Below are 25,951 nucleotides of genomic sequence, written 5' to 3'. Positions count from 1 at the left end.
TTAGACAACAAACCCTGCATCTTGGCAAAGGTGCAATAAAGATTAGTAAATATCTGTAAATGCTGAAAAAATGTATGCATGGTAAGTAATAATAAGTTTTCTATTTTAATTTCTTCTGAACCTGAAGACTTTCATTTGAAGCTGAACAGTGGTGTAAGTGGAAGGAAATCTCTACCAACTTTTTACAAATTTAAAATTTGCAGGAAAGCTATTTAAAACAGTGAAAAGCAATGTGCCATTTTCTCTAAATCATGTTTCCAATGGGTTTGTACTATGAATTAGCAAGACCACTTATAAGAGAGTGAAGTTCAGTATCCACAACAATTTAGAACTTGGCTCTCTGAAGACCGCCAATAAGGAACTGCCAATTGTCAATGAAGTTTTATGTGCAGACATTTTAAAGTGATTTGTTTCTTTCATATAAGCCACTGAAATTTCAAATGCCAAATTCAGACCTAGAACCTAAAAAAGTGAAAGGTGGTGTATTCCATTATCAATCTCCACAGACATTCAACTGTATTGCACAAGAAATTCTAGTAATTTTTAGCAGAATAAGTTTACATTTTGATCCAGCATGCTTACAGAGAGCACCGCTACAAAGTATTGCAAAGAACTTAATTTATATCAAAGCAACAAGAAATAGAATGTCTTACATGACCACAAAGTGCCACAAACAAACAAACAAAAAAAAATCAATACAGCTTACCTCAATCATTATATGAAAGGCGTGCTTGTAAAAAACAGGCAAAGCAAGTTACTAATTATATCAAGAACAAGGTGAAAAGCATCTTGTGAGAAAAGTGACACAGATTAGTTTGTATAAAACAATTTGTTACAAAGAATATCTAAGGGGCTATCAATTTTTGCTCCGATAATTAACTGATTTAGAATAATAAAATCTGTCACTGAACGCCATGTTAGTAAAGTAAACAGGTAAAAGAATAATTGTAGTACAGGATGTTAGTAGAAATGACTAAATATAGAATTGCTTTTTTAAAGTATCTGAAGAATCAGTTTGACAAAAAAATTATTTTTCAAAAGATATTATAAACAGTGAAATAGAAGACTTACAGAACATGCATGGGACATAGTCCACCATCCACTTCTTTCATATGGTGCTTTGATTTCACAACTGTTACTCATCTGTTCAACCGCTCATTATTCCACATATTTACACAGCATTATGTTAATTAGTCTATTTGCTACTTTTCAATGTGAAAGATTTATGCTACTAGAAAAACATTCACATTCCTGCTAAAACTTATTTTCTATTGTGGTCACAAGAGTACACCAGATGGCAGTGTTGCATTTTCTAAAATTAAGAAGCTATATTGTAACTAAAAACCGTATGTATGAAATGAAACAACCTTTCTTTAATAGCACATCATATGGTAGATTTGTACTACTAATTTAGAAGATGTGTACATGTATTTCTGGGAGTACAATTTAAATAACTGATCCTAGAAATGCAATGTTTGACAGATGTAAGACATTTGAAAATACTTAAGGGTTCTTTCAATAAGCCCAAATAGTTATTTATGGATTTTTCACTGAAAAGTTTTGTAAAAAAGGAGGAACAAAGAACTCAATTACTGGAATTTAGAAAATTATTCAAATTAATGTTGATTGTTTGGCCAGGTTAAATGCCCCCCCACACACACACACACATCCCTTCTTGATCCAAATGGCATGTCACTTGCAATTAACACTACACTCATTAAGCATTAATTTTGAGACTTCGTTAATTTATATGGTGTTTGTTTTTTTAATTGCCCTGAATGATTGGGTCCTTATATCTGGACATCAGCAACATCAATCATGTCATCAGCTAAATGAGTGCTATTGCACAAAATTCAAACACTTAGGGTACTCATTCTTAATGGCAACTATCCCTATCCACCACCCTTCGTCTTCATCTTCTCATAGTTCACACACTGCAGGGCCAAGCACCATGTCTTCAACTTCGCTTGGAAACTGCCTAGCAGACCCTGAGCAATATCTATATAACAAGCCAGATGAAGTATTTCTTGAAGGCTAGATTAGCCAAAGTCAGATTTACGAATCCTGCAGTAAGGGTTATTGCTACTGAAAGGATGACTAAGTTCCAACTGATTTCCCGATGATCCCTTTGCTAAAAACAAAAAACAACGGGTGGTCTCCTTTCTTGCCCCTGAAGTCCTGAAGCAAAGCCTGGCAGCACCTGACACAAAATCCTAGAAATATAAATGGAAAGGACTTTGAAATGTCATCTAGGCCTGCCCCCTTCACTGAGGCAGGTCCATCCATGACAGGTGTTTATAGCCTCTTCTTAAAAGCCTTCAGTAATGGGGACACCATGACCTCTCTTGGAAGCCTGTATCCGAACTTTAACCTTATAGTTAGAATTTTTTTTCCAAATATCCTAATCTAAATCTCCCTCGCTGCAGAATAAGCCTGTGACCTCTTGTTCTAGTTTCAGTGGACATGGAGAAGAACTGATCATTGTCCTTTTACACAGCTGAAAACTTATCGGGAGCCCCCAGTCACTCCTCTTTTCTCAAGACTAACATGCCCAGTTTAAAAAAAAACAAACAACAAAACAAAAACAAACAAAAAAAACCACACCTTTCCTCAGAGCTCAGATTTTGACACTGTTTATCATTATTGATGCTTTCCTCTGGGCTCCTGCCAATTTGTCCACATATTTCTTGAAGTGTGGCACCCAGAACTGGACACAGTAGTCCAGCTGAGGGCCTCACCAGTGTCAAACAGAGCAGAACAGCACAATTACCTCCCATGTCGTACATACAAGACTCCCAGTAATACTCCCCAGAATGACATTAGTTTTTTTCACAACATATAATACTGTTGGCTCATATTCAATTTGTGATCCATTATAACCCTCAGATTCCTTTCTGCAGAACTATGCCTAGCCAGTTAATCCTGATTTTGTATAGGTTTATAAAACACATCAGGAGAAGTTTCTGCAGAATTCCTGATGTGACACAATACAGGAATCTGTAAAAGTATTAGACCCTCCCTAATGAACTCATATTGAACTATAAACACTAAGGGTATGTCTACAATGGCAGAGTTACAGCGCCACTCAGAGCGCGCTGAAAGTGAAACCGCTGTCAGCTGCCTGTGCAATAGCGTGTTCACACTTGCGGCACTTGCAGCGGTGCACTCTGTGCAGCTATCCCACAGAGCATCTCTTCCTCTTCTGCCGCTAAGAGTTGTGGGAAGGTGGAGGGGGTTGCAGGGCATCCCTTGCCCTGTCCCAAATTCCCCGTGATGCACTGCTTCACATCCCAGAAATCCCTGTGCTTCCGTCCACATTTGGCACCATCTTTCAACCATTTGTGTACTGTGCAGGAGTGGATCCCGCACTGTTGATCAGTATGCTGCTGGCTCTCACTAACATGTCACAAGTGGCAGTGGTGTTATTCCTTAAACTACAAAAGGCATTGATTTCCTCACACATAGTAGCTACAACACGAGATTGCTTGTGGCACTCACAAAGGTGCTGATCACAGTGGAATGCTGCTTTTGGGCTCAGGAAACATGCACATCTGGATAACGAGCAGTGGCTGCAGAACTTTCAGATGAGGAAAACCACATTCATGGGACTGCGGAGCAAGGACACGAGAATGAGAGCTGCCCTGCCATTGGAGAAGCGTGTGGAAGCTGGCTACTTCAGACTGCTACTGATTGAACTGGTTAGTTACCAGAGTGGGAAAGTCGACCGTTGGACTCGTTTTGACAGAAGGGTGCAGGGCCATTAATCGCATCCAGCTCCGAAATACCGTGACTGGGCAACATGCGTGACGTTGTGGATTGTTTTGCACAAATGGGCTTCCCTAGCTGCGGAGGGGCGATAGATGGTACGCATATTCCAATTCTGGCACCAGACCACCTAGCCACCGAGTACATTAATCGGAAGGGGTATTTCTCTATGGTTCTCCAGGAGCTTGTGGACCACCTCGGGCCTTTCATGAACATTAACACAGGATGGTCCAGAAAGGTGCATGATGCATGCATCTTTCGGAACACAGTCCCTGCTTGCAGCTTCCTGAACAGGCCATTCTTCCCGGATCAGAAGATCACCGTACGGGAAGTCGAAATGCCCACTGTGGGCATAAATGGGGCAACTTGACAGCAGCAAGGAGTGGTTCAACAACAGGCTGAGCAAGTGCAGAATGACGGTTGAGTGTGCTTTTGGCTCTTTAAAGGCCTGCTGGCATGGCCTATATGGGAGGCTAGACCTGGCTGATGACAATATTCCAGTGCTTATAGCTGCGTGCTGTACTCTCCATAGTATTTGTGAAGGGACGGGTGAAAGCTTCACTCAGGGCTGGACTGCTGAGGCTCAGCACCTGGAGGCTGAATTTGAACAGCCAGAGACCAGGGCTATTAGAGGGAGGCCTTGAGGCAGCAACTTGAAGCTGAAAGCCACTAATTTTTGTTGCTATGCTCGAGAGTGCAGTGCTTGTAAAGCTAGGAGGTGATTGTGATTGGTGCAGACGATGCACTATGAAGGTTTAAGAAAACTGCCTGTTGCTTTGCAGGGCTCTGTTTGCTTTCAATTAACAGAATAAAGATTACTTTCAAACCAACACAATTATTTTATTAAACAACCACCACCACCGGGGGGGGGGGGGAAGACAAACAAAATATACACGTCAGCACTGAGCCCGGGGGGGGGGGGGGGGGGGGAAGGAGGGTCTCAGGAGGAGGTGGGGACCCAGGACAATTAAAGATTTGTGTATGTCCAAGTATCATATCCAACCTTCTCCTCTGGAGTACAGTGCAGTGGGTACTATACTTCAGCAGGACTGAACTGCAGACAGACAAGTGTTGAGTGCAGTGGGTACTGGGAGTCTGCAGTGCAGGACTGTGATGGGAGAGGAATGGAATACCGCAGGTACAGACTGGAGCCAGGAGGTTGATAAGAGGGTATTTGTGGTGTCAAGTGGGTGCATGGGAAAGTTTTGTGACAGCGGCTGCAGGGGAGGGCAGGCGCAGGGCTGCTCGGTTTGCAGTGCTAGTAGCGCCTGGAGTGAGAGAGTGAGAGTGTGCTTGGCGCTCCAGGTTTATGAGCCGCCACTTTGTTCTGGCGCGCCATGTTTTCCTTTTCGGTCCCTCTTCTCGCTGTCCCGCTACTCCTTCAATTCTTGTTTTTCTGCCGCGGAGTGCATCATGACATCACGTAGAAAGTCCTCTTTAGTTCTTCATGGCCGCTTTCTAATTCTGTGGTGCTGTTCAGCCAGCGATAACAAAAGAAGGAGGCCGGGTTCCTCAGGTCACATCTGTGAAGCCAAAATGCAACCTTTTACAGAAGCAGTGTTGTTTACAACACACAGACCACTGATTTATAACACAGCCACTATTCACATACCTATCACTAACTGGCTGACCCCAGTCAAGCACACACGAGCCACAAGACTCGCAAAATGGTGAGTAACCACAGGAGCAGAGGAAATCAGTGTTCCATGACCGTACTGTACACTGGGCATGTGGCTCTTGGGGAGAGCCAGCTCTGTAGGGGGGGCTTATAATCATTACCATTCCCATATTTTCCACAGGCTGTGTTCCCTATGGAAGATATCTCGCTGCGGAGGGTGAGCAGGAAATCAAGGGAGAGTCTCCTCCAAAACTGCGGCTTCCACCCTGGCCCTTATGCGGCTCGCCTGTATGCAGCAATGGTCCCCCTGCACTTCCCTGTTATGGCAGAGTGGCATGGGAAAGTTACCCTTAATGGGGCAAGAAAAGCAGCTCTGCCAAAGAACCTGCAGCAGCAGATTGCCCATATTTCCATGAGAGTTTCGTGGAGATTTGAGGCAGATTCCCGTGAAGTGAGGGAGTCAATCAACACCCTGTTCTGCTGCTCAGACTAGGCACGCATCATACAGACAAGCCTGCTTTCTGCAACCATCCTGTCCCCAACAACACTTCAGCGATTCCCAAAAATCAAAGCCACTTACCAGGGGCCTCCTCTCCTGTTTGTGCTTTGCCAAGCTCCGACAGCTGTCGCTGGCTAGCCTTCACCAGAGTAGAGAAGAGCTCCTGGCTGCATGCATCTCTGACCTCCAAGTCGTCCTGTGCCTCTGGGTCACCCTCCCCCTCCTCGTCCAAGATTTCCTCCTCCTGACTCACTCCATTCTCGACTGGCACGCAAACCACCAAAGTATCCACAGTGGCCTTCGCAGTGGATGTGGTATCACCACAGAGTATTGCGTCCAACTTTTTGTAGAACCGGCAACACGTGGGCACAGCACCAGAGCAGTGGTTCGCCTTGTGGTAGGCATTCCGCAGCTCCTTCACTTTGACCCTGCACTGCAGTGTGTCCCGGTCATGTCCTGTCCTGCATCATGAAATCTGTCCATAGATGTCATAATTCCTACAGCTGGAGCATAGCCTCCCCTCTCCAAGCTGATGAGGTCCAGCAGCACAGCATTGCTCCAAACAGGGGATCGCCTGCATGTGGAGCAGGCATGGTCACCTGGAAAAATGCACTGAGACGACTGCCCGCATCACCGAGTAAACAGGAAGGAGACTTTCAAAATTCCTAAGAAATTTGAGTGGGGATGACAGTTGGTCACCTGAGGGCCGGGCAGTAGAGTTCAAACCGATGACCAGAGAGGGGAGAACAGGTATTGTGGAACACCTTCCCGAGGCCAACAGCAGTGCTGTAATTGACCAGGATGTCTACACTGGCACCACAGTGCTGTAGCCCCGGCCCAGAAAGCTATACGCCTCTCATCAAGGTGGTTTTTTTACAGCGCTGCAACTGCACAGTTTCTGTGTACTAAGTGGCTTGGCAGTCTGTACATCTCAGGAAAGCTGCTTTACCGCATAGAAACTTGCCAGTTTAGACAAGGCCTAAGTTTCCCTACATCAACAATTAGTTTGTGGCAAACAGGGCTGTTAATCTACCCCTCACTAGATTGCCACATACAAACTGTGTATGTGGACCCTGCTCCTGTCCATTAAATCTGTTAAAGAGCTTTGATTTAATCCCAATTCAAAGAGGGCTAGATAAAAAAGCATTAACAAATAGTTATGAGCATCAGAGTCCACATGGACAGTTAGTCTGTGGCAGGCTAAACTCATACCCCAGGTTACCGTGAACTAAATGTGCATGTAAACAAGCCCTAAAGTCTCTGGACACTAAATTATCTAAACTGCTACATGCCACAAGGAGCCACCACAGTAGTTCCCTTAACCCACCCAGCAATGTTGTTAATCTTTCCAGCTATACTCTTAGCCCAGCAGAAGAGCCTGTCCTATCTCGGGGCCTCTCCTTTTGTCCCTCCAGACCCACGAACGTGATACAGTTCTGCGGTGACCTAGAATCCTACTTTCGACGTCTCCGACTCAAAGAATGTTTCCAACATACCTCTGAACAGCATACGAACCCACAGAATGCCCTCTACCAGCCCAACAAAAAAAATGATTCTGTGTGGACTCCTCCACACGGTCGAAACAACAGACTGGATTTCTACATAGATTGCTTCTGTCAACGTGCAAAGGCTGAAATTGTGGAAAAGCAACATCACTTGCCCCATAACCTCAGCCATGCTGAACACAACGCCATCTACAGCCTCAGAAACAACCCTGACATCATAATCAAAAAGGCTGACAAAGGAGGTGATGTCATCATCATGAATAAATTGGAATATGACCAAGAGGCTGCTAGACAGCTCTCTAACACCACATTCTACAGGCCATTATCCTCTGATCCCACTGAGGATTACCTAAAGAAACTACACCATCTGCTAAAAAAACTCCCTGACAAAGCACAGGAACAAATCTGTACAGACACATGCCTAGAACCCCGACCAGGGGTATTCTATTTGCTACCCAAGATTCATAAACTTGGAAATCCTGGACACCCCATCATTTCAGGCATTGGCACCCTAACATCAGGCTTGTCTGGTTATGTGGACTCTCTCCTCAGACCCTACGCTACCAGCACTCCCAGCTATCTTCGAGACACCACTGACTTCCTGAGGAAACTACAATCCATCGGTGATCTTCCAGAAAACACCATTCTGGCCACTAGGGACGTAGAAGCCCTCTACACCAATATTACACACACAGATGGACTACAAGCTATCAGGAACACTATCCCCGATAATGTCACAGCTAACCTGGTGGCTGAACTTTGTGATTTTGTCCTCACCCACAACTATTTCACATTTGGGGACAATATACACCTTCAAGTCAGCGGCACTGCTATGGGTACCCGCATAGCCCCACAGTATGCCAACATTTTTATGGCTGACTTAGAACAATGCTTCCTTAGCTCTCGTCCCCCAACGCCCCTACTCTACTTGTGCTACACTGATGACCTGCGGGTGGCTATCTTACAACAGAAAAACCTCAAAAACAGAATCCATCAAGAGACTGCTGAGCTGGAATTGATATGCAAACTAGATACAATCAACTCAGGATTGAATAAGGACTGGGAATGGCTGAGCCATTACAAACATTGAAACTATCTCCCCTTGTAAGTATTCTCACACTTACTATCAAACTGTCTGTACTGGGCTAGCTTGATTATCACTTCAAAAGTTTTCCTCTTACTTAATTGGCCTTTCAGAGTTGGTAAGACAACTCCCACCTGTTCATGCTCTCTGTATGCGTGTATATATATCTCCTCAATATACGTTCCACTCTATATGCATCCGAAGAAGTGGGCTGTAGCCCACGAAAGCTTATGCTCTAATAAATTTGTTAGTCTCTAAGGTGCCACAAGTACTCCTGTTCTTTTTGCAGATACAGACTAACACGGCTGCTACTCTGAAATTTAGACTAAGTCCTTCAACAAAACTACAGAACAGTTATAAATATACATTTTTTAAATTAGGGAATCTTTCTGTACAAACTTTAAGCTTAAAGGAGAATTCACCTCTTAACTACTTCCTTTCTGTAGTCAGAAATTCCTCCCTACTGCTCTGACTTGTCACTACTGTATTTAAGTGCAGTTATCCAAGGATCTTGACCCTTTTAACTCTTAAATGACTAGCTTTTAAGATGATGTCCTCTGACTAAGTTAAAAGTATTAATCTTGAAGTAATAAACCCTGTGCTCCAAGACAGGAGGTTCTTATTCTGGACACAACTATAAAAAAAATCCAATGTTTACTTTCCGGGGCTATTGTAAAGGTATGAAATAGTCCTAGTGAAATGTCTGGATTAGTATGAATGAATGGAGAAACTTGTTTTACATTACTGCAGAAAGTTTAATTTTTGACATTTTATTCAGCTGTAAAATGTTCAGATTTATTAGATAAGACACTAGTCACACCACAGCCACAACTGGTATTTGACATCCTTGACAGTGGTCTCAACTGAATGAGTATGGAGATGGAACTATTTGGTTATCTAGAGAGGTGATTCTCCCCAGAACAGAGGGATCAGCAGGGTAGTGGAAAGAAGTTTGGATAAGTGCCATTTTTTCTACACCCTGTTCTGTGGATAGAGGACTTCACTCTCCAAAGCTATACCTCTGGCAATTTTCGCCAGCACTACACACTAAAAATGAAGCTTTTTACATGAACAATTTTTAAACTGACGCCTAATCTAAAGTGTCAATGAAATTCCTGTTCAGTGTGATCAAGCACTTGTATAAATATACATTTGCGGTATAACTGTCAAAATAAAAATGAATAAAAAAATTTAAAAACCCACACACACGCACCAGCCCTTTCTAGATTTTGCTTTTACAAAAATGTAGCAAAAGCTACATTCATGTGGTATTTAAAAAATTTAAAAGGCACAGCAATGACGAAAATCAGAAAATTAAAAACTAAAGAAGCTTTAACTTGGTCACACTGCAGACCCACACTATGGCATGAAGTTAACAGCATAAACAATAAACCCAGATGATGAAATATTAAACAGTTTATATACAGGGATATCTCCAAGAATAAATTACATTTTAGTCCCATATATAACTAATACGAAATTTAAGTGTTAGTGGCTCAAACATGGGCAAGAAGTGTTATACTAGGTATGCTACCTTTCCTTCCCTCCCGACAAACATATTACTTTTAATTGTAAGATACTAATACCAAAAAAGGTAAAAATCAAAAGCAAAAAGGTAAAAGCTTTAACTCATTTCCAAAATTAAATCCCTGAACCAAAAGTTGTACAATGTTCCTAATTTTAACTGAGGTGAGATTTGTCCTGACACAATTATACATCTGTACCCCGATATAATGCTGTCCACGGGAGCCAAAAAAAAAATCTTACTGCATTATAGGTGAAACCGCGTTATATCAAACTCGCTTTGATTCACCGGAGCGTGCAGCCCTGCCCCCCTGGAGTGCTGATTTACCGCGTTATATCCGGTCGCGTTATATCGGGGTAGCGGTGTAGTTCCAATCAAGTTGTAAATACTTAAGTTGTAAATACAAATGGACATGTAGTACATTTATTTCAGTAGGTAAGAGCATTCCTACTTTGACAACTGAATGACAAGAGGAAGAGGCTTACAATTACAAATCCAGTTTCCCAATTTATCACATCTGTGCACAGCAACAGCAGACAAGACAAAATAACTAACTCAGGTTTAACAAAGTTCAGAATGTAAGTATTGCTAACATTACAGAGAAAAACGTTAATCTCTGTCATTACAATTTTCATCTAACAACTGTTGGTTACATTTATGTAAATACACCTTTTGAAAACAAAGTTAAGGTCACTGACAATCTTAATTCTAGCCACACCCACCCATCCCCCACAGTTCATTGACATGGTCATACCAGGCAAGACATATGTCTACCAGCCAGGGTGACAAAAACCCAGGCTGTCAGCATTCTCCAAAAGCATGCCAATTAAAAACAGTCAGGTATTGTTTATTGTGAACAAAGTTTTAATATTTTTTTTTTAAATGTGGTTTGCCGCCTTTTTCTGTTTTTGTCCTTTTCTTTCTTATCAATTATGTCTTCCTAAATTGTTTTCTGTGTTTGTTCCTTTTTCACTTTCCAACCTTATAGTTGCTTCTCTTTTTCCCTATACTGTGTTTCCGACCTCTTCCTATAGTTTCACCCTCCTTTTCCTACTTCTTCACTCTCAATCCCCAATTTTGCATGTCTTTGTTCTTCCAGGTCCAGCGAGATTGGAAGTGATAAGAAATACAACATTCCGATAAATTCTATTTTCATGAGATTTCCATGTAAATTTTGCTGACACAGGCACTTTAATCAACCAACACTACAGTTTCTTATCTAAATCATACACCAATCCTTAATGTTAATATTGAGCACTGACAGGTTGTTCAACCAATATCAATTTAAAACATTGACGTTTACATGCAAATAGTCACTATCTGGAATTGTTGTGTCCAGTGCTGTACAAAACAGATAATCCACGACACAAAGGTGTACTCTCACTGAGAGCTTGAGCCATAACATTTGTCAGGGCTTACTTATTAATTACCATAGACTCACTTCTCTTGGGCATTGTAGAAGAAAAGTGTGTCTTCAGGGAGGATGAAGAAAAGGCATTGGCATGGTAGACTTGAAAAGAGAGCAAGTGTTTAAATGTTAAGGTGTATATCTTTTTGCCTTGATAATTTTTGCAGAGACCAAATTTAAAAATCCAACAGGTACTCTATTTACAAAGTTAGTGTACACTGAAGAGGCAAATTAATTTGACGCATTCTCATTTTGTTGAAAGCTTGACTTTACTCTTCAGAAAGATTCATTGAGGACTCTTGTCAAATTTTTTAGACATCATGCATAAAGAGAACATGATATATTGTGTACAAATATCTATTATACCTAATGGTTTTCTTGCAATGATTTTGAGAATGATCATTAAGTGCATTATCAGCTCTGGCCTTGATCTTACGTTGAGATCTGCTACGAGTGGACCTTTAAACTTGTGGACATTGAGGACAATGAGATTCAGTGTGGGTGGAAGGATACATGCTAGCAGATCCCAATGATGAAACCCGCCCAAGTATCAATAGGTATTATCCTGAGGTGTTCGCAATACTCTTTTTGAAGTATGAAAATGAACATTCTTGTTTTAAAATTAGAAGTTGGCCCCTCCTAATTTCTCATTTGACAAATATTGATTTCCCCCCCTCCCCCCCAATCTATTACTAATGAAACAAACCAACAGATCTCATTCTGTGTATGAACCACTAAAATCTGTAGGAATTCTAGTACTGTTGAAAGAGGTGTCAGCACAGCACAAGCATATGTAAAGTTTTGATTAGGTCTGATCAAAAAGTAGTCTGTTTTACAATCAGATTAATCAATAATGTTACCCAGGAGGCAATGTATTCTAGCTCAGGGGTTCTCAAACTTAATTGCACTGCAACTCCCTTCTGACAACAGAAATACAATACACGACCCCAGAGGGGGGACCAAAGCTTGAGCTCGCCAAAGCTCCAATGCCGCAGGGGGTGGGGACCTGAAGTGCAGGGGCTTCAGCCCCAGGCAGGGGGCCTGTAACCTGAGCGCCACCGCCCAGGGCTGAAGCTCTTGGGCTTCAGCTTCAGCCCTGGGTGTGGGGCTTGGGCACTGGTTTGAGCCTCATGCCCCAGCAAGTCTAATGCCAGCCCTGGTGACCTCATTAGAATAGGGTCGCAACCCACTTCAGGGTCTCGACCCACAATTTGAGAACCACTGTTCTAGCGGATAGGGCATTGCACTGGGAGTCAGGAGATACAGGTTCAATTCCCAGCTCTGCAAAGCAATCCAATGTTTGATCTTGGACAAGTCACTTCACCTCTTTGTCTGGTCTTTTGAGATGTAAGCTCTCAGGGAGAGATGGTCTTACTGTTTTTATAATACCCAATGAGGTGCTGATCTCAGGTGGCCCCTTTGTGACCAGAATATATTACACACACGCTAAAAAAATAAAATAAATTAAGTTAGTATTAATATTACAATAGTACCTAGAGTGCCAATCAGGTATTGGGGCCCCATCATGCTAGGACTATACTAAGTTGTTGTTTTTTAAAAAGCTAGCCTCCTTCCCTGAATAACTTACAGTCCAAGATCACGTTCTTCAAACCACTTCCCATTTAAAGCACATACGGAAGCGTTTGCAGGATTTGGACCTAATTTAAAACAAGACGCAAAATGCTTGTTTAACAAAAGGAGAGAAAATGGGAGGAAAGTCAAATTGTGCAGTAGCCACGCTAACTAGTACACAATCCAATGACTGCACTTCAATTATTTACTTTTTAAAACTGCTGTCTAAGCAGATTTTTTTTTAAACCTCTGCTTTGCTAGTTACAAGTTTTTATCCTCCTTTTTTACTTTTAACCCCCCCCCCACACACACACACACCCCAACAGGAGTAGATGATGAGCACCTTATTCCCTCTGATGAGTAGGTAGTCCATTCACATCAAGGAAACAATTCGAACATGACTTCACAATATTCCCATAATATTGAGTCTTTACTGTTTAAAATAGATATATGTACATGTTTACTTAATTTTTGTTTTTTGAAAGCATATGCTCGTTTTTTTAAAACGTTAAAAGGTGAACTGAATCTTGTTAGGCTCTAAAATTATCAGAATCTAGTCCTACTAGTACTTGATTTTGATAAGTTTCCTTACGCAAGGAAAACCAAGTACCTGCTTCGGTACGCAAAGGAAGTCAGATTTCAGTCACATCACTTAAAAACATCCTCTCCATCTCCCTCACCACATTGCTTTAAAAATAGTGATTCTAAAACATTAAGATTACAATATAGCAACTTACTTGGGTTGGTACAAGTACTGGAGGATATGCTAGTTTATGATGTCTGTACATCCAAAATGAAAACAATATGATCACCGCAATTCCCATTATAGGCACCAACGAGTAAAGCAGGGTATTGAACAAGGGTGGTTTAGGTGTAACAGGATTGGAAGTGGCTGAAGAACAAAAGTTACAATTAATCTTCTGTGATTACAGATTTTAACAAGCTCATCCAATACCTAAACTTGATAATAAATATGTTCGTTTATTTTGGAACTTAATAAAGTAGCAGAACACAATGGCGGAACCTAATTCAACACAACAGAGTTTAATAGCCAGATACAGATTTTCAAGATTTATCAGATTTTCAAAAACATGTAAATTAAAGTTCAATTGAAAGGACTTATGCTCCTAAATTCCTTGGTTGCTTTTGAAAATCTTCCTCTTATCCATCAGAAACAGTTTAATATTCATGCAGTTCCTAAAATAAATCCTCAAAACTGCCATTCCAAGAAAAATAAATTCACACCGTGGATGCTCAAACTTTGGGAACTATATCACAAGGCACGATTTTACAGGGTTTGTTTAAATCAATTTTAAATCATGATATAAATCAGCAAAAAGGAAATCTTAATTTAAAATCAATTGTAATCTTCTTTTGCGTTTGTACTTTTTAGTTATTTTCCTAAAGAAAAGTGGATTCTCAGTTATTAACCGTAAAAAAACACTGACTTGAATGAAATAAAGCCTTTACACTGTGATGCTTCTCTTTCCTAATCAGGAGGCTACATTACATCTATATACATTTATTTAAGCAATTATATAGCTTAAGATGCATGCGTTCAGATTCTTAGTTTTTCCTTTTTTTTTTTTATTAAACCTTAGAAAAAGGTGACTAACGTATTTATTTATCAAATGATTAATTGACTTGTGATTTGTGTCAAGCTCCATTTGCATGGAAATCGAAAATCAGAAATCAATTAAAAATGCACAAAAACAGCATTTTTTAAAAATCAAACTACCTTCAATATGCTGGATATTTAAGAAAAAAAAGTTTAACACGCTTTGCATTTAAAAGCCAACTACTTTATTATACAAGGAATTATCTGTAGTAAGTGAAATGAACTGACTGTTTCTGGTCACTGAAAGCTTGTACACCCTAGCACTTCCTTTGGTGTAATTTAAGTAAGCGGTGTGGAAAAGCAAGCGACTTCCACAAGTTCAATTGTTTGACTTTCTTTAAAACTTCCTCAGCAAAACATGTACTGCTTAATATTTTATTATCTAATTTGCATTATCTTTTTACAAAAGTATTTATTGATTTTGCTTTTTCATACAAACATCACAATACACGAAGAAAACAAATTATAAAATGTATAATTACCTTCTGTAACATGCAGCATAGTGCTAACATGAATTTGCAAAAAAACCTTTAATCAACTTTAAAACTATAAAACCAAAGAAATCAATACTTTCAAAGTCATGGGGAAGAACAATGCAGACTAGATAGGGTCAGGCAGCATGGAAGCAGAGCCAAAAAGGACAGGCTGTTGGACCTTTAGACGTTCCCAAGTTAAATGTTTCTTTTAACAGAGCAAAAAGATTTCCTCAAATTCACATCACTGATCCGGGTGGCAGAAAGTGACTCTTTGGCTGGTAGGTCTGAATACCATTATCCTACTGAGCACATTGATTTACTTTACCACCTCTGTAAAATCATTCGCTTTGTAATCATGATTCCTCTCAAGTACCACGAATGCTGTGCCAATGAGACCAAAATTTGCAGCCAAATATTCTAATATGCAATTCTCAAACTATGTTTGATTGTTAAATCCAAAAATAATTTTAATTCTAATGTCTACCTATTTCTATAGAAAGAGGACATTACTATAGCCTGCGCAGAAGTGCACCCCTATCTTTACCATAGTGCCAGCATGTATCTAAAGGGAAAAATAATCTTCTGTAGTCTTTTCCATACCAAATTCATTCTAAATAATTTTTTTCTTGAATTAAACATAAGCGTAAATCTACAGAAGCACATTTTGCATTGTGTAATAAAATGGACCACTATAATGCCTTTAAACGATGCTCTAGCTCTTTATCCCAGGATTTACTAGTAACTTCAAGATGAAGTCTTTTGTTTTCAAAGGCATACATGGATGACATGGGTCTGGGGAGTTTGTAGAGCATCTCTACTATATTTTGTACTTGGGAGACAGGGGGAAGAGTGCAATGAGTCCCTAGTGTCAGTACCAAAGTGATAGGTCAATAAATTTTTTGGCTGGATATCCTGCTTTATTGCTGTGATCAGGAGGTCGTACTGTTTTAGGACCTGGAAGAGAACTAACTCCCCGTCCCCAACCCCTCAAAAGAAACCACACATCCAAACCACCAATTGAGAGAGGAATAATTTAAATGAATAGATATTAAGTTTCGTCTAACATTGTCATAATTTCAAACTTAATTTGAAATATTTAAGAGAACAAAATTAATGTAATTTTTTTAAAAAATAATTACTTATACACCCACTCACACTATGGATAGCCCATAAAGCAGCACTACTGTTCACATAGATGAAAGCAGATCAGCTCACCCTTTTAATGGATGTTTTTGCAGGGTGTGTGGGGTGGGGGAGGGGGAAGGCGGGAGTTGTAAATTTATTTATTTATATACCATACTTTTCAATTCGATATTTATCGTTAGGGAGACCTAGTAGTGTTTAACAAGTTAAGCGCCTTAGTTGGAAGGCATGGAAAAATAGCCTGGCAAATTTTTAAAAAGTTATTACTTAAAAACATCATGCACTGGATTTTTTTTTTTTTTTTTTTTTTGGCGCTCAATGGCTTTCCAGGCAGTTTTCTTAGTAGACTTGTGTGTGTTCTTTTTAGCAGACTTTCAGTTTGTTTGTGTTTGTTTGTTTTTTAAATTACATGTGTGCCCAGCAATGACAATGAGTTCATTTAATAAGTTACAAAATTAAACAGACCATTTTACAAGAAAGTAAATACCTACTCCAGGGCATGCATCTGTAAAGCAGTACATGCACAGGTTGGTGTGCTATGGCACTATGGCCAGTTCGAACACAACCAGTTGCATTTACTTACATCTAAAATGAGATTTAAAATAATGGATTTTTGTTTAGATTTTCAAGAGAGTATGAATTAATTCTATTTAGCCCTCCTGGTCAGATTTTTCTGAACAGGTTGCCAAGGATAGACACCCCCTACTAGCTTAGAATAGCTTTATCAATTTGAATGGTTTTGTTCCACAATATGGACCTTTCATTTCAAGCTGGAAAAAAAAAAAAAAAGTTAGTCTATTGCCCAGGTCAAATTATTTACACTAATACAACCAACTCTAAACCACTATAGTTACCAAAAAACCTCTTCCACATATATGTTTGGGAAAGGGGAAACTAACAGAAGCTATCCAGAATATTTTGGAAAAAGGTCTTCTCTCCTAAACATACAGAAACTGTATTCTGGCCAATACTGCAGAACCATTTCTTTAGAATGTTAAACCAACTTACGCTGTGTTACTTCCATCTCTGGAAAATAGAAAAAACGTTCATTACACATGTTGCCTTCACAGCAACAGAAGAACACGTCAGGGCTGTCTTTCTTTTCTATACAATCAGTCCTGTAAGAAAGCACCAGAAAAGTCATTTTTGTTAATTTAAAACTGACTTCCTTTGTACAAGAGCAAATAATTGCATATATTAGCTACGAAGTTAACCTTGGAAACGAACTTTTGAAAATAGTGATCCACCAGACTAAGATGGGGTTATCAGAATACCATGCTAAATTGAGGAGAAAATATATTTCAATATAGGTCTACTTCCATTTCGAGAAATATAACATTGATCAACCTTGATGCAGAGATAGTCTTCTTAACCTTGCAAGTTGCAAACATGCTAGCATCCCAAAAAAGCCACCAGCAAGCTGGGATTCAAAAATTCCTCTTGCAGGGGGAGGGGGCAGTATAGGTGGAGATTTTAACAATTCATGAACCCAATTTAAATGTGGCATAATAAATAAAATGAGTACTTTGAATGACTTGAGTTTATCCATGAATCTTTCAGTGTGAGGCTGTTGTGGGGGAAACACCTTTTAAAAGGAAGAATACAGGAAATTTCTGTGCAGCCAAACATTAACTTTGCCCAGAGCCAGAGCTCATTGCAGTAACAATCTAGAACTATGACACATGAAAAGACATGCCATAAATTGGTGAGGAAAAACCACCAAAGAAACCCCTAAGAACTCAGGAGTGGGAAGGTAAGACAACAAAAAACAGTGAAGAATTCTAGGAAGAGTTTGAATTGTTGGAGAAGTGGCTGAAGATTGCTGTTTTATATACAAATTGAAGACTTGCTTATTATAATTGCAACTGTTTCTGCCATAATGCATTCATTGCTTGATATTCTTTGTCTGGCACTATTTGGTGTTTGGTATACCATAAGCTGAAAAGTTCAGTGAACTGCAATAGTCCTTCACCAACTAACAAAGTTATAAACAGATATTATAATGTTTCCAATTAGAACACTATTCAGAAATCTTGTATTCTGATAATAAATAAAACCATGATATCCTGGCACAAAGACACAAAAAAGAATTGTTTACTGAAATGCACTAGATAATACTGATTACCAAAAGCAATGGTTATTTAAGAACCAGAGTGAAGTCTTCTAATATTTATAAAGTTTTAACATCTTAATATTTTTGTTCACTAAATGCTATGTATAGTATGCTACAAAGAAAAGATTAGCATTCTCTCCTACTTCCTTAGTTCCCTTTATTTTCTCTAGAAAATTTAGGGTTTAATCAACATAACTGGTGCAATTCCATGTAACTTAGGGCTTGTCTACACTTGAAAGTTAATTTGGATCAAGGTAGAGTATGAATTTGAAGTGTAACAACTATTTCTGAATAACTCCAGGTTTAGACAGGCCCTTAAGTTTGACTCATCTGGTCTAAAATAGACTAACTGGTACAAAAACTGAACGTTCACATGGGGCAATTTGAACCTGTCTTAAAAGAACAAGCCACTCTTACACAGAGATAAGATTATCCACCTGGGGTTGTCCCAGTTTAACTATGCTAGTGCAATTTTGTCTACTCACAAAAAAAAGTCTTACTCCTCCTCTTCAACTTTTCACTGCTCCCACACCCTTTCACTTCTTCCAAATCTTTTTTCATCTTCGTAGGAAGCTTTGAGTGAGGCAGTTCCAAGCATTCTCGAAAATTCCTTGGTCTGCTCTCATTTGTAATTAGTGCCAAAATTCTCATGGATTTCCAGTGAGAATTAGACCAACAATAAGCACTGTAGAAAATCCCTCAAAGTTTTAAAGTTTGATAGTAATAACATTAAAACTCAAGTTGGAACTTGCAAATCAGAATTACAATTTTTCCTAAAACTGCTTTTTACTGATTAACTTAAAGCTATAAAACCTCTTTATGAGGTAAAGAGGACTATAATGAATATCACTTTCTTCCACTGATACAAGTTGAATAATTTTTTTTTTTTTAAGATATGAAGATTTGTAAGATTTAGGTTTTTTATTAAGTTTTGTTCAAGCTTTTTGGAAACATTTTAGTAATGTGAAGACAATACTATGAATTTAATGCATTCTTTTCTTCCTTCTCCTCCCTCTCCCAACAGTGGTATAAAAACATTTTGTAGTTCCAAAAGAATTCTTCAGAGTACCATACAGTGATCAATTAGATGGTTGTAATATTTAGCATTCAGCCTAGGACCCAACCAATGCGTACTGATATCCCAATACAACCCTGTTGTGTGTGTTATTGCTTACCATATTTGACTGGTCATCAATTACACAAAAAAAGGCCAGGATTTTCAGAAATTATGAGCACATGGAAGCTGCCACTGGCCTCAGTGCCTGTGGGTGGAGGCGTGGCTAGGCTGCTCTGCGCACTCCTCCCTTGCAGGCGCCAACCCTGCAGCTCCCATTGGCTGTGGTTCCCGGAGCAAGCGCTCAGGGTGGGGACAATGCACAGAGCCACCTAGCTGTGCCTCTGCCTAGAAGCAACAGGGACAGGTCACCGCTTGTGGGGAACCACCCCAGATAAGCGCTGCCTGGATCCTGCACCCTGGACCCCAACCCCCTGCCTCGAGCCCCCTCCTGCACCCAAACTCCCTCCCAGAGGCCATGCCCTGTGCCCTAACCCCCAGCCCTGAGCCCTCCCCCACCACACCCAAACTCCCTCCCTCTTAGTTAACCTCTTAGGTTTTTGTTTTACTTACTGGCACCCTCCATTCTTCCAACATGACAGATAAAATATTTAACTACAATAAAAGCTTTGTTAACAAATTTAAGTGGGGACTGTAGGCACCTAAATTCAAAAATACTGGCTTCTAATATAGTGAACAATGTATTGTTTGGTATCTTGTAATCTGTCTCCTAACTAGCCTTGTTTCTGGTAAACTTGGTTTAAAACATTATTATACATAAGATAGTTAAAATTTACTCACCTATCATAACAGTTGATATCATCCAGCCAACAACCTTGTTTCACAATATCAATTGATCCAGAAATATTCTTCCATGTAGCAAAACAGTGTCGTCTTTTATCTTTATCGCCATAACAAGGTTCAATGCCACTGCGATTTGTTTTATCCTTTTCCCAATTAGCATTATAGTAGATGCACTCCTGTGTTTCCGATCTGCCTAGTATGGCACCTATTTGGAATTAAAAATAATGCAATGTTAAACCACTAGATTCTGAAGGCTGAAGCACATTTGAACACTAAAAATCAGGCTGCATATAAGCTTCTTATATTGATACCATTATTAATATTCAAGTTCTCTTCTCATTACTTGTTTTTATATTTAAAGTTAGTATGCATTCTAAACAGGTGCTGAAACATAAAACAACAGCTAAAACAAAGGTTCTGTTAAATTTAAGGATGTAGCCCGAACGACGCATAGCTTGTCAAGATTTGTAGAAAGGCTAGAAAATATCTTACCAAATAAACAACAAATTTTGGCACAGCTTCTCATTATCTGGTTGTAACCAAAGATTTTATTGGCTAAAGGATAAAGCTTAATCAGTAAGTATTAGTCAAATAATGGTGGTCTTAAATTCCAAAGCAGCATTAGTCAGCAGAATTTACCCAGTTTTCAAAGGCTACCTCACTTCCTTGTCTTAGCATCCTCTCCATCACCTAGGGTCACGAGATTACTTCATTAGCTCAGCTATTAAAAAAGTTTCTAAGGGTATGTCTACGCTACGAAATTAGGTCAAATTTATAGAAATCGATTTTATACAGTCGATTGTGTCCCCCCCCCCCCCCCCCACTTAAGACCATTAACTCGGCGGAATGCATCCACTGTACCGAGACTAGCGTCGACTTCCAGAGCGTTGCACTGTGGTAGCTATCCCACAGTTCCCGCAGTCTCTGCTGCCAATTGGAATTCTGGGTTGAGATCCCAATGCCTGATGGGTCAAAAACATTGTCGCGGGTGGTTCTGGGTAAATGTCATCAGGCCCCCCCTTCCTCCATCCCTCCGTGAAAGCAACGGCAGACAAGCGTTTCGAGCCTTTTTTTCTGCGTTACCCCTGCAGATGCCATACCACGGCAAGCATGGAGTCCGCTCAGCTCACCCTCACCGTACATCTCCTGCGTGATGACGGACGTGGTACTGCATTGCTACACAGCAGCAGCTCATTGCCTTTTGGCAGCAGATGGTGCATTACAACTGGTAGTCATCATCATTGTCTCCTGGGTGCTCTTTTAGTCGACCTCGGTGAGGTTGGTCAGCCTGGACATAAATGGGAGTGACTCCAGGTCATTCTCTTTTTAAGTTTTGTCTCATGGAGATTCAGTTCTGCCTGAAGTCGTACTGCACCATCTTCTGGCGAGCAGCCAGGAGACGACGATGGCTAGCAGTCGTGCTGCACTGTCTGCTGCCAGCCTAAGATGCATAAGAGAGATGGAGGGGATCAAAACAAGAAAGACCAGATTTGTTTTGTATTTATTTGTATTCATTTGCTCCCTGCTCCCTCCCTCTGTGAATAGTGGGGGGAGGGATAGCTCAGTGGTTTGAACATTGGCCTGCTAAACCCAGGGTTTCGAGTTCAATCCTTGAGGGGGCCATTCTGTGCGACAGTTGTGCGTGTTTCTCCTTGATGCAAACCCACAGTTTGCATCCCCCTTTGTTGATTTTAATTCCCTGTAAGCCATGTTGTCAGTCACCCCTCCCTCCATCAGAGCAATGGCAGACAATAGTTTCACACCTTTTTCCAGCGCAGACACCATAGCATGGCAAGCATGGAGCCCGCTCAGATCACCGTGGCAATTATGAGCACTGTAAACACCACGCACGTTATCCTGCAGTATATGTAGAACCTGCAAAAGCAAAACCAAGCGAGGAGGCGATGGCAGGATGGTGACGAGAGTGATGAGGACATGGACCCAGACTTCTCTCAAAGTACGGGCCCTGGCAATGTGGACATCAGGATGTTAATAGGGCAGGTTCATGCCATGGAACGCTGACTCTGGGCCCAGGAAACAAGCACAGACTGGTGGGACGGCATAGTGTTGCATGTCTGGAATGATTCCCAGTGGCTGCGAAACTTTTGCACGCGTATGGGCACTTTCATGGAACTTTTTGACTTGCTTTCCCCTGCCCTGAAGAGCAAGAATACCAAGAGGAGAGCAGCCCTCACAGTTCACAAGCGAGTGGCGATAGCCCTGTGCAAGCTTCCAATGCCAGACAGCTACCGGTCAGTTGGGCACCAATTTGGAGTGGGCAAATCTACTGTGGGGGCTGCTGTGATCCCAGTAGGCAATGCAATCAAAGAGCTGCTGATATCAAGGGTAGTGAGTCTGGGAAATGTGCAGGTCATAGTGGATGGCTTTGCTGCAATGGGATTCCCTAACTGGTGGGGCGATAGACGAAACCCATATCCCTATCTTGGCACCAGAGCACCAAAGCAGTGAGTACATAAACCGAAAGGGGTATTTTTCAATGGTGCTGCAAGCACTGGTGGACCACAACATCAATGTGGGATGGCTGGGAAAGGTACATGACGCTCACATCTTCAGGAACTCTGGTTGGTTTCAAAAGCTGTAGCAAGGGACTTTCTCCCCAGACCAGAAACTAACTGTTGGGGATGTTGAAATGCCTATCATTATCCTTGGGAACCAGCCTACCCCTTAATGCTATGGCTCATGAAGCCATACATAGACAGCCTAGACAGTAGTCAGGAGCTGTTCAACTATAGGCTGAGCAAGTGCAGAATGGTGGTAGAATGTGCATTTGGACGTTTAAAAGCACGCTGGCGCAGTTTACTGACTCAGATAGACCTCAGTGAAACCAATATTCCCATTGTTATTACCGCTTGCTGTGCGCTCCACAATATCTGAGAGTAAGGGTGAAGACGTTTATGGCAGGGTGGGAAGTGGAGGCAAAATTGCCTGGCCGCTGATTACATGCAGCCAGACACCAGGGCGGTTAGCAGAATAGAGGAGGGTGTGGTGCGATACGAAACTTTGAAAACCAGTTTCATGACTGGCCAGCTATGGTGTGAAAGTTCCGTTTGTTTCTCCTTGATGACTCCCCACCCACCCCGGTTCACTCTACTTCCCTGTAAGCTAACCACCCTCCCCTCCCACCTTCGATCACCACTTGCAGAGGTAATAAAGTCATTGTTGCTTCACATTCATGCATTCTTTATTAATTCATCACACAAATAGGGGGATAACTCCCAAGGTAGTCTGGGAGGGATGGAGGAGGAGGGAAGCACTGCGTGGGGTGGGGGAGGAGGGAAGGACAAGGCCACACTGCACTTTAAAAACTTATTGAATGCCAGCTTTCTGTTGCTTGGGTAGTACTCAGGGGTGGAGTGGTTGGGTGCCCATAGGCCCCCCACACACACCTTCTTGGGCATCTGTGTGATGAGGCTTTGGAACTTGGGGAGGAGGGCGGTTGGTTACACAGGGGCTGTAGTGGCGGTTTGTGCTCATGCTGCCTTTCCTGAACCTCAACCATACACCAGAGCATATCAGTTTGTTCCTCCAGTAGCCTCAGCATTGCCTCTTGCCTTCTGTCACCAAGCTAACGCCACCTATCATCTTCAGCCCGCCACCTGTCCTCGCGTTCATATTGTGCTTTCCTGGTCTCTGACATTGTCTGCCTCCACACATTCTGCTGGGCTCTTTCAGTGTGGGAGGACTGCATGAGCTCAGATAACATTTCATCGCGAGTGCGCTTTTTCCGCCTTCTAATCTTCGCTAGCCTCTGGAAAGGAGAAGATAGTGTGAGCGCTGAAACATTTTTTTTTCCCCTCCACCAGCTGCAAAAGGGAGAGTGGTAGTTAAAGAAACATTTTAGAGAACAATGGATAGACTTTCACGGTAAATCTTGCTGTTAACATTACATTGCACATGTGCTTTCGGTACAAGGTCGCATTTTGCCTCTTATTGAGGGTATGCTGGTTTGGTGTGAGAGAGCACTCACGCAGGGCCAGGCAACAGAATTCGGCTTGCAGGCAGCCATGGTAAAACACAATCTTTTGGCTTCTTTAACCTTCATAACATTTGGGAATGGTTTCAAACAGCAGCACCCTCATTTCCCATACCAAGCAGCCATTGGGTTGGCCATTTAAAATGGGTTGGCAATTTAAAAAAGGAGGGGCTGCGGTTTTCGGATTAACGTGCAGCACAAACCCAACTAACCCAGCCCCCCCTCCCCCCGACACATACACACACCCAATTCTCTGGGCTGATAGCTTCATCCCTCCCCCCACCACGTGGCTAACAGTGGGGAACATTTCTGTTCAGCCACAGGCAAAACAGCCACCTCTGAATGTCCCCTTAATAAAATCACCCTATTTCAACCAGGTGACCAGGAAAGATATCACTCTCCTGAAAATAACAGAGATAAAGAACGGATGTTGTTTGAATGCCAGCAAACAGTGGGACCATATGCTGTGTTATGCAATGATTCCAGACTATGTGTTACTGGCCTGGCGTGGTAAAGTGTCCTACACCATGGAGGATGGAATAAGGCTGCCCTCCCCAGCAACCTTTTGCAAAGGCTTTAGGAGTACATCCAGGAGAGCTTTATGGAGATGTCCCTGGAGGATTTCCGCTCCATCCCAGACATGTTAACAGACTTCCAGTAGCTGTACTGGCCGCGAATGCCAGGGCAAATTAATTATTGAACACGCTTGCTTTTAAACCATGTATAATATTTACAAAGGTACACTTACCAGGGGTCCCTTCTCTGCCTTGCGGGTCTGGGAGGCAGCCTTGGGTGGGTTCGGGGGGTACTGACTCCAGGTCCAGGGTGAGAAACTGTTCCTGGCTGTCAGGGAAAACTGTTTCTCCACTTGCTTGCTGTGGGCTAATCTTCCTCCTCCCCAAAACCTGCATCCCTGTTACGTGCTACTCCATTGACAGAGTCAAAGCACAGGGCTGGAGTAGTGGTGGCTGCACCTCCTAGAATGGCATGCAGCTCATCATAGATGTGGCATGTCTGGGGCTCTGACCCGGAGCGGCCGTTTGCCTCTCTGGTTTTTTAGTAGGCTTGCCTCAGCTCCTTAAGTTTCACACAGCACTGCTGCAGGTCCCTGTTATAGCCTCTGTCCTTCATGCCCTTGAAGATTTTTTCAAATGTTTGGCCATTTCGTCTTTTGGAATGGAGTTCTGATAGCATGGATTCATCTCCCCATACAGCGATCAGATCCAGTACCTCCCATTTGGTCCATGCTGGAGCTCTTTTGCGATTCTGGGACTCCATCATGGTCACCTTTGCTAATGAGATCTGCACTCACCTGCAGATTGCCATGCTGGCCAAACAGGAAATGAGATTCGAAAGTTCACAGGCCTTTTCCTGTCTACCTGTCCAGTGCATTTGAGTTGAGAGCGCTGTCCAGAGTGGTCACAATGGAGCAGTATGGGATAGCTCCCGGAGGCCAATACTGTCAAATTGCGACCACACTACCCCAAATTCGACCCAGCAAGATCGATTTCAACACCAATCCCCTTGTCGGGGGAGGAGTACAGAAACCAATTTTAAGAGCCCTTTAAGTTGAAAAAAACGGCTTCGTCGTGTGGACAGGTGCAGGGTTAAATCGATGTAAAGCTGATAAATTCGACCTAAACTCATAGTGTAGACCAGGGCTAACCCTTGCAGTTGTGAAGAAAAGCTTGAAAAAATAACCCAATTAATGGCATAGTGTTCACCTACATTTGAGCTAAGAGGTATGCTTCCTAGCTCATGCAGATGTCCCCA

At 41.7% G+C, this 25,951-nt stretch overlaps 1 protein-coding gene across 2 annotated transcripts in view; it reads right to left on the bottom strand.

Moving 5' to 3' along the window:
* ACVR2A (activin A receptor type 2A) overlaps nucleotides 1–25,951 on the bottom strand; it is a 110,189-nt gene that overhangs the window by 35,251 nt on the left and 48,987 nt on the right. Inside the window, exons 2-5 of one of the 2 annotated variants that reach the window (XM_034785164.1) lie at nucleotides 20,182–20,389; nucleotides 17,222–17,331; nucleotides 13,714–13,868; nucleotides 707–730 (exon numbers count right to left, since the gene is read on the bottom strand). In XM_034785164.1, the coding sequence (XP_034641055.1) occupies nucleotides 707–730; nucleotides 13,714–13,868; nucleotides 17,222–17,331; nucleotides 20,182–20,389 (497 nt within the window). The remainder of the gene's footprint in view (nucleotides 1–706; nucleotides 731–13,713; nucleotides 13,869–17,221; nucleotides 17,332–20,181; nucleotides 20,390–25,951) is intronic. The other variant, XM_034785165.1, reaches the window with a different exon arrangement.

This window comes from Trachemys scripta, chromosome 11 (assembly GCF_013100865.1).
Source record: "Trachemys scripta elegans isolate TJP31775 chromosome 11, CAS_Tse_1.0, whole genome shotgun sequence".
In the NCBI taxonomy this organism is placed as follows: Eukaryota; Metazoa; Chordata; order Testudines; family Emydidae; genus Trachemys; species Trachemys scripta.
The sequence above is the reverse complement of the archived record's forward strand: the minus strand, read 5'-3'. Positions and strand labels throughout refer to the sequence as shown.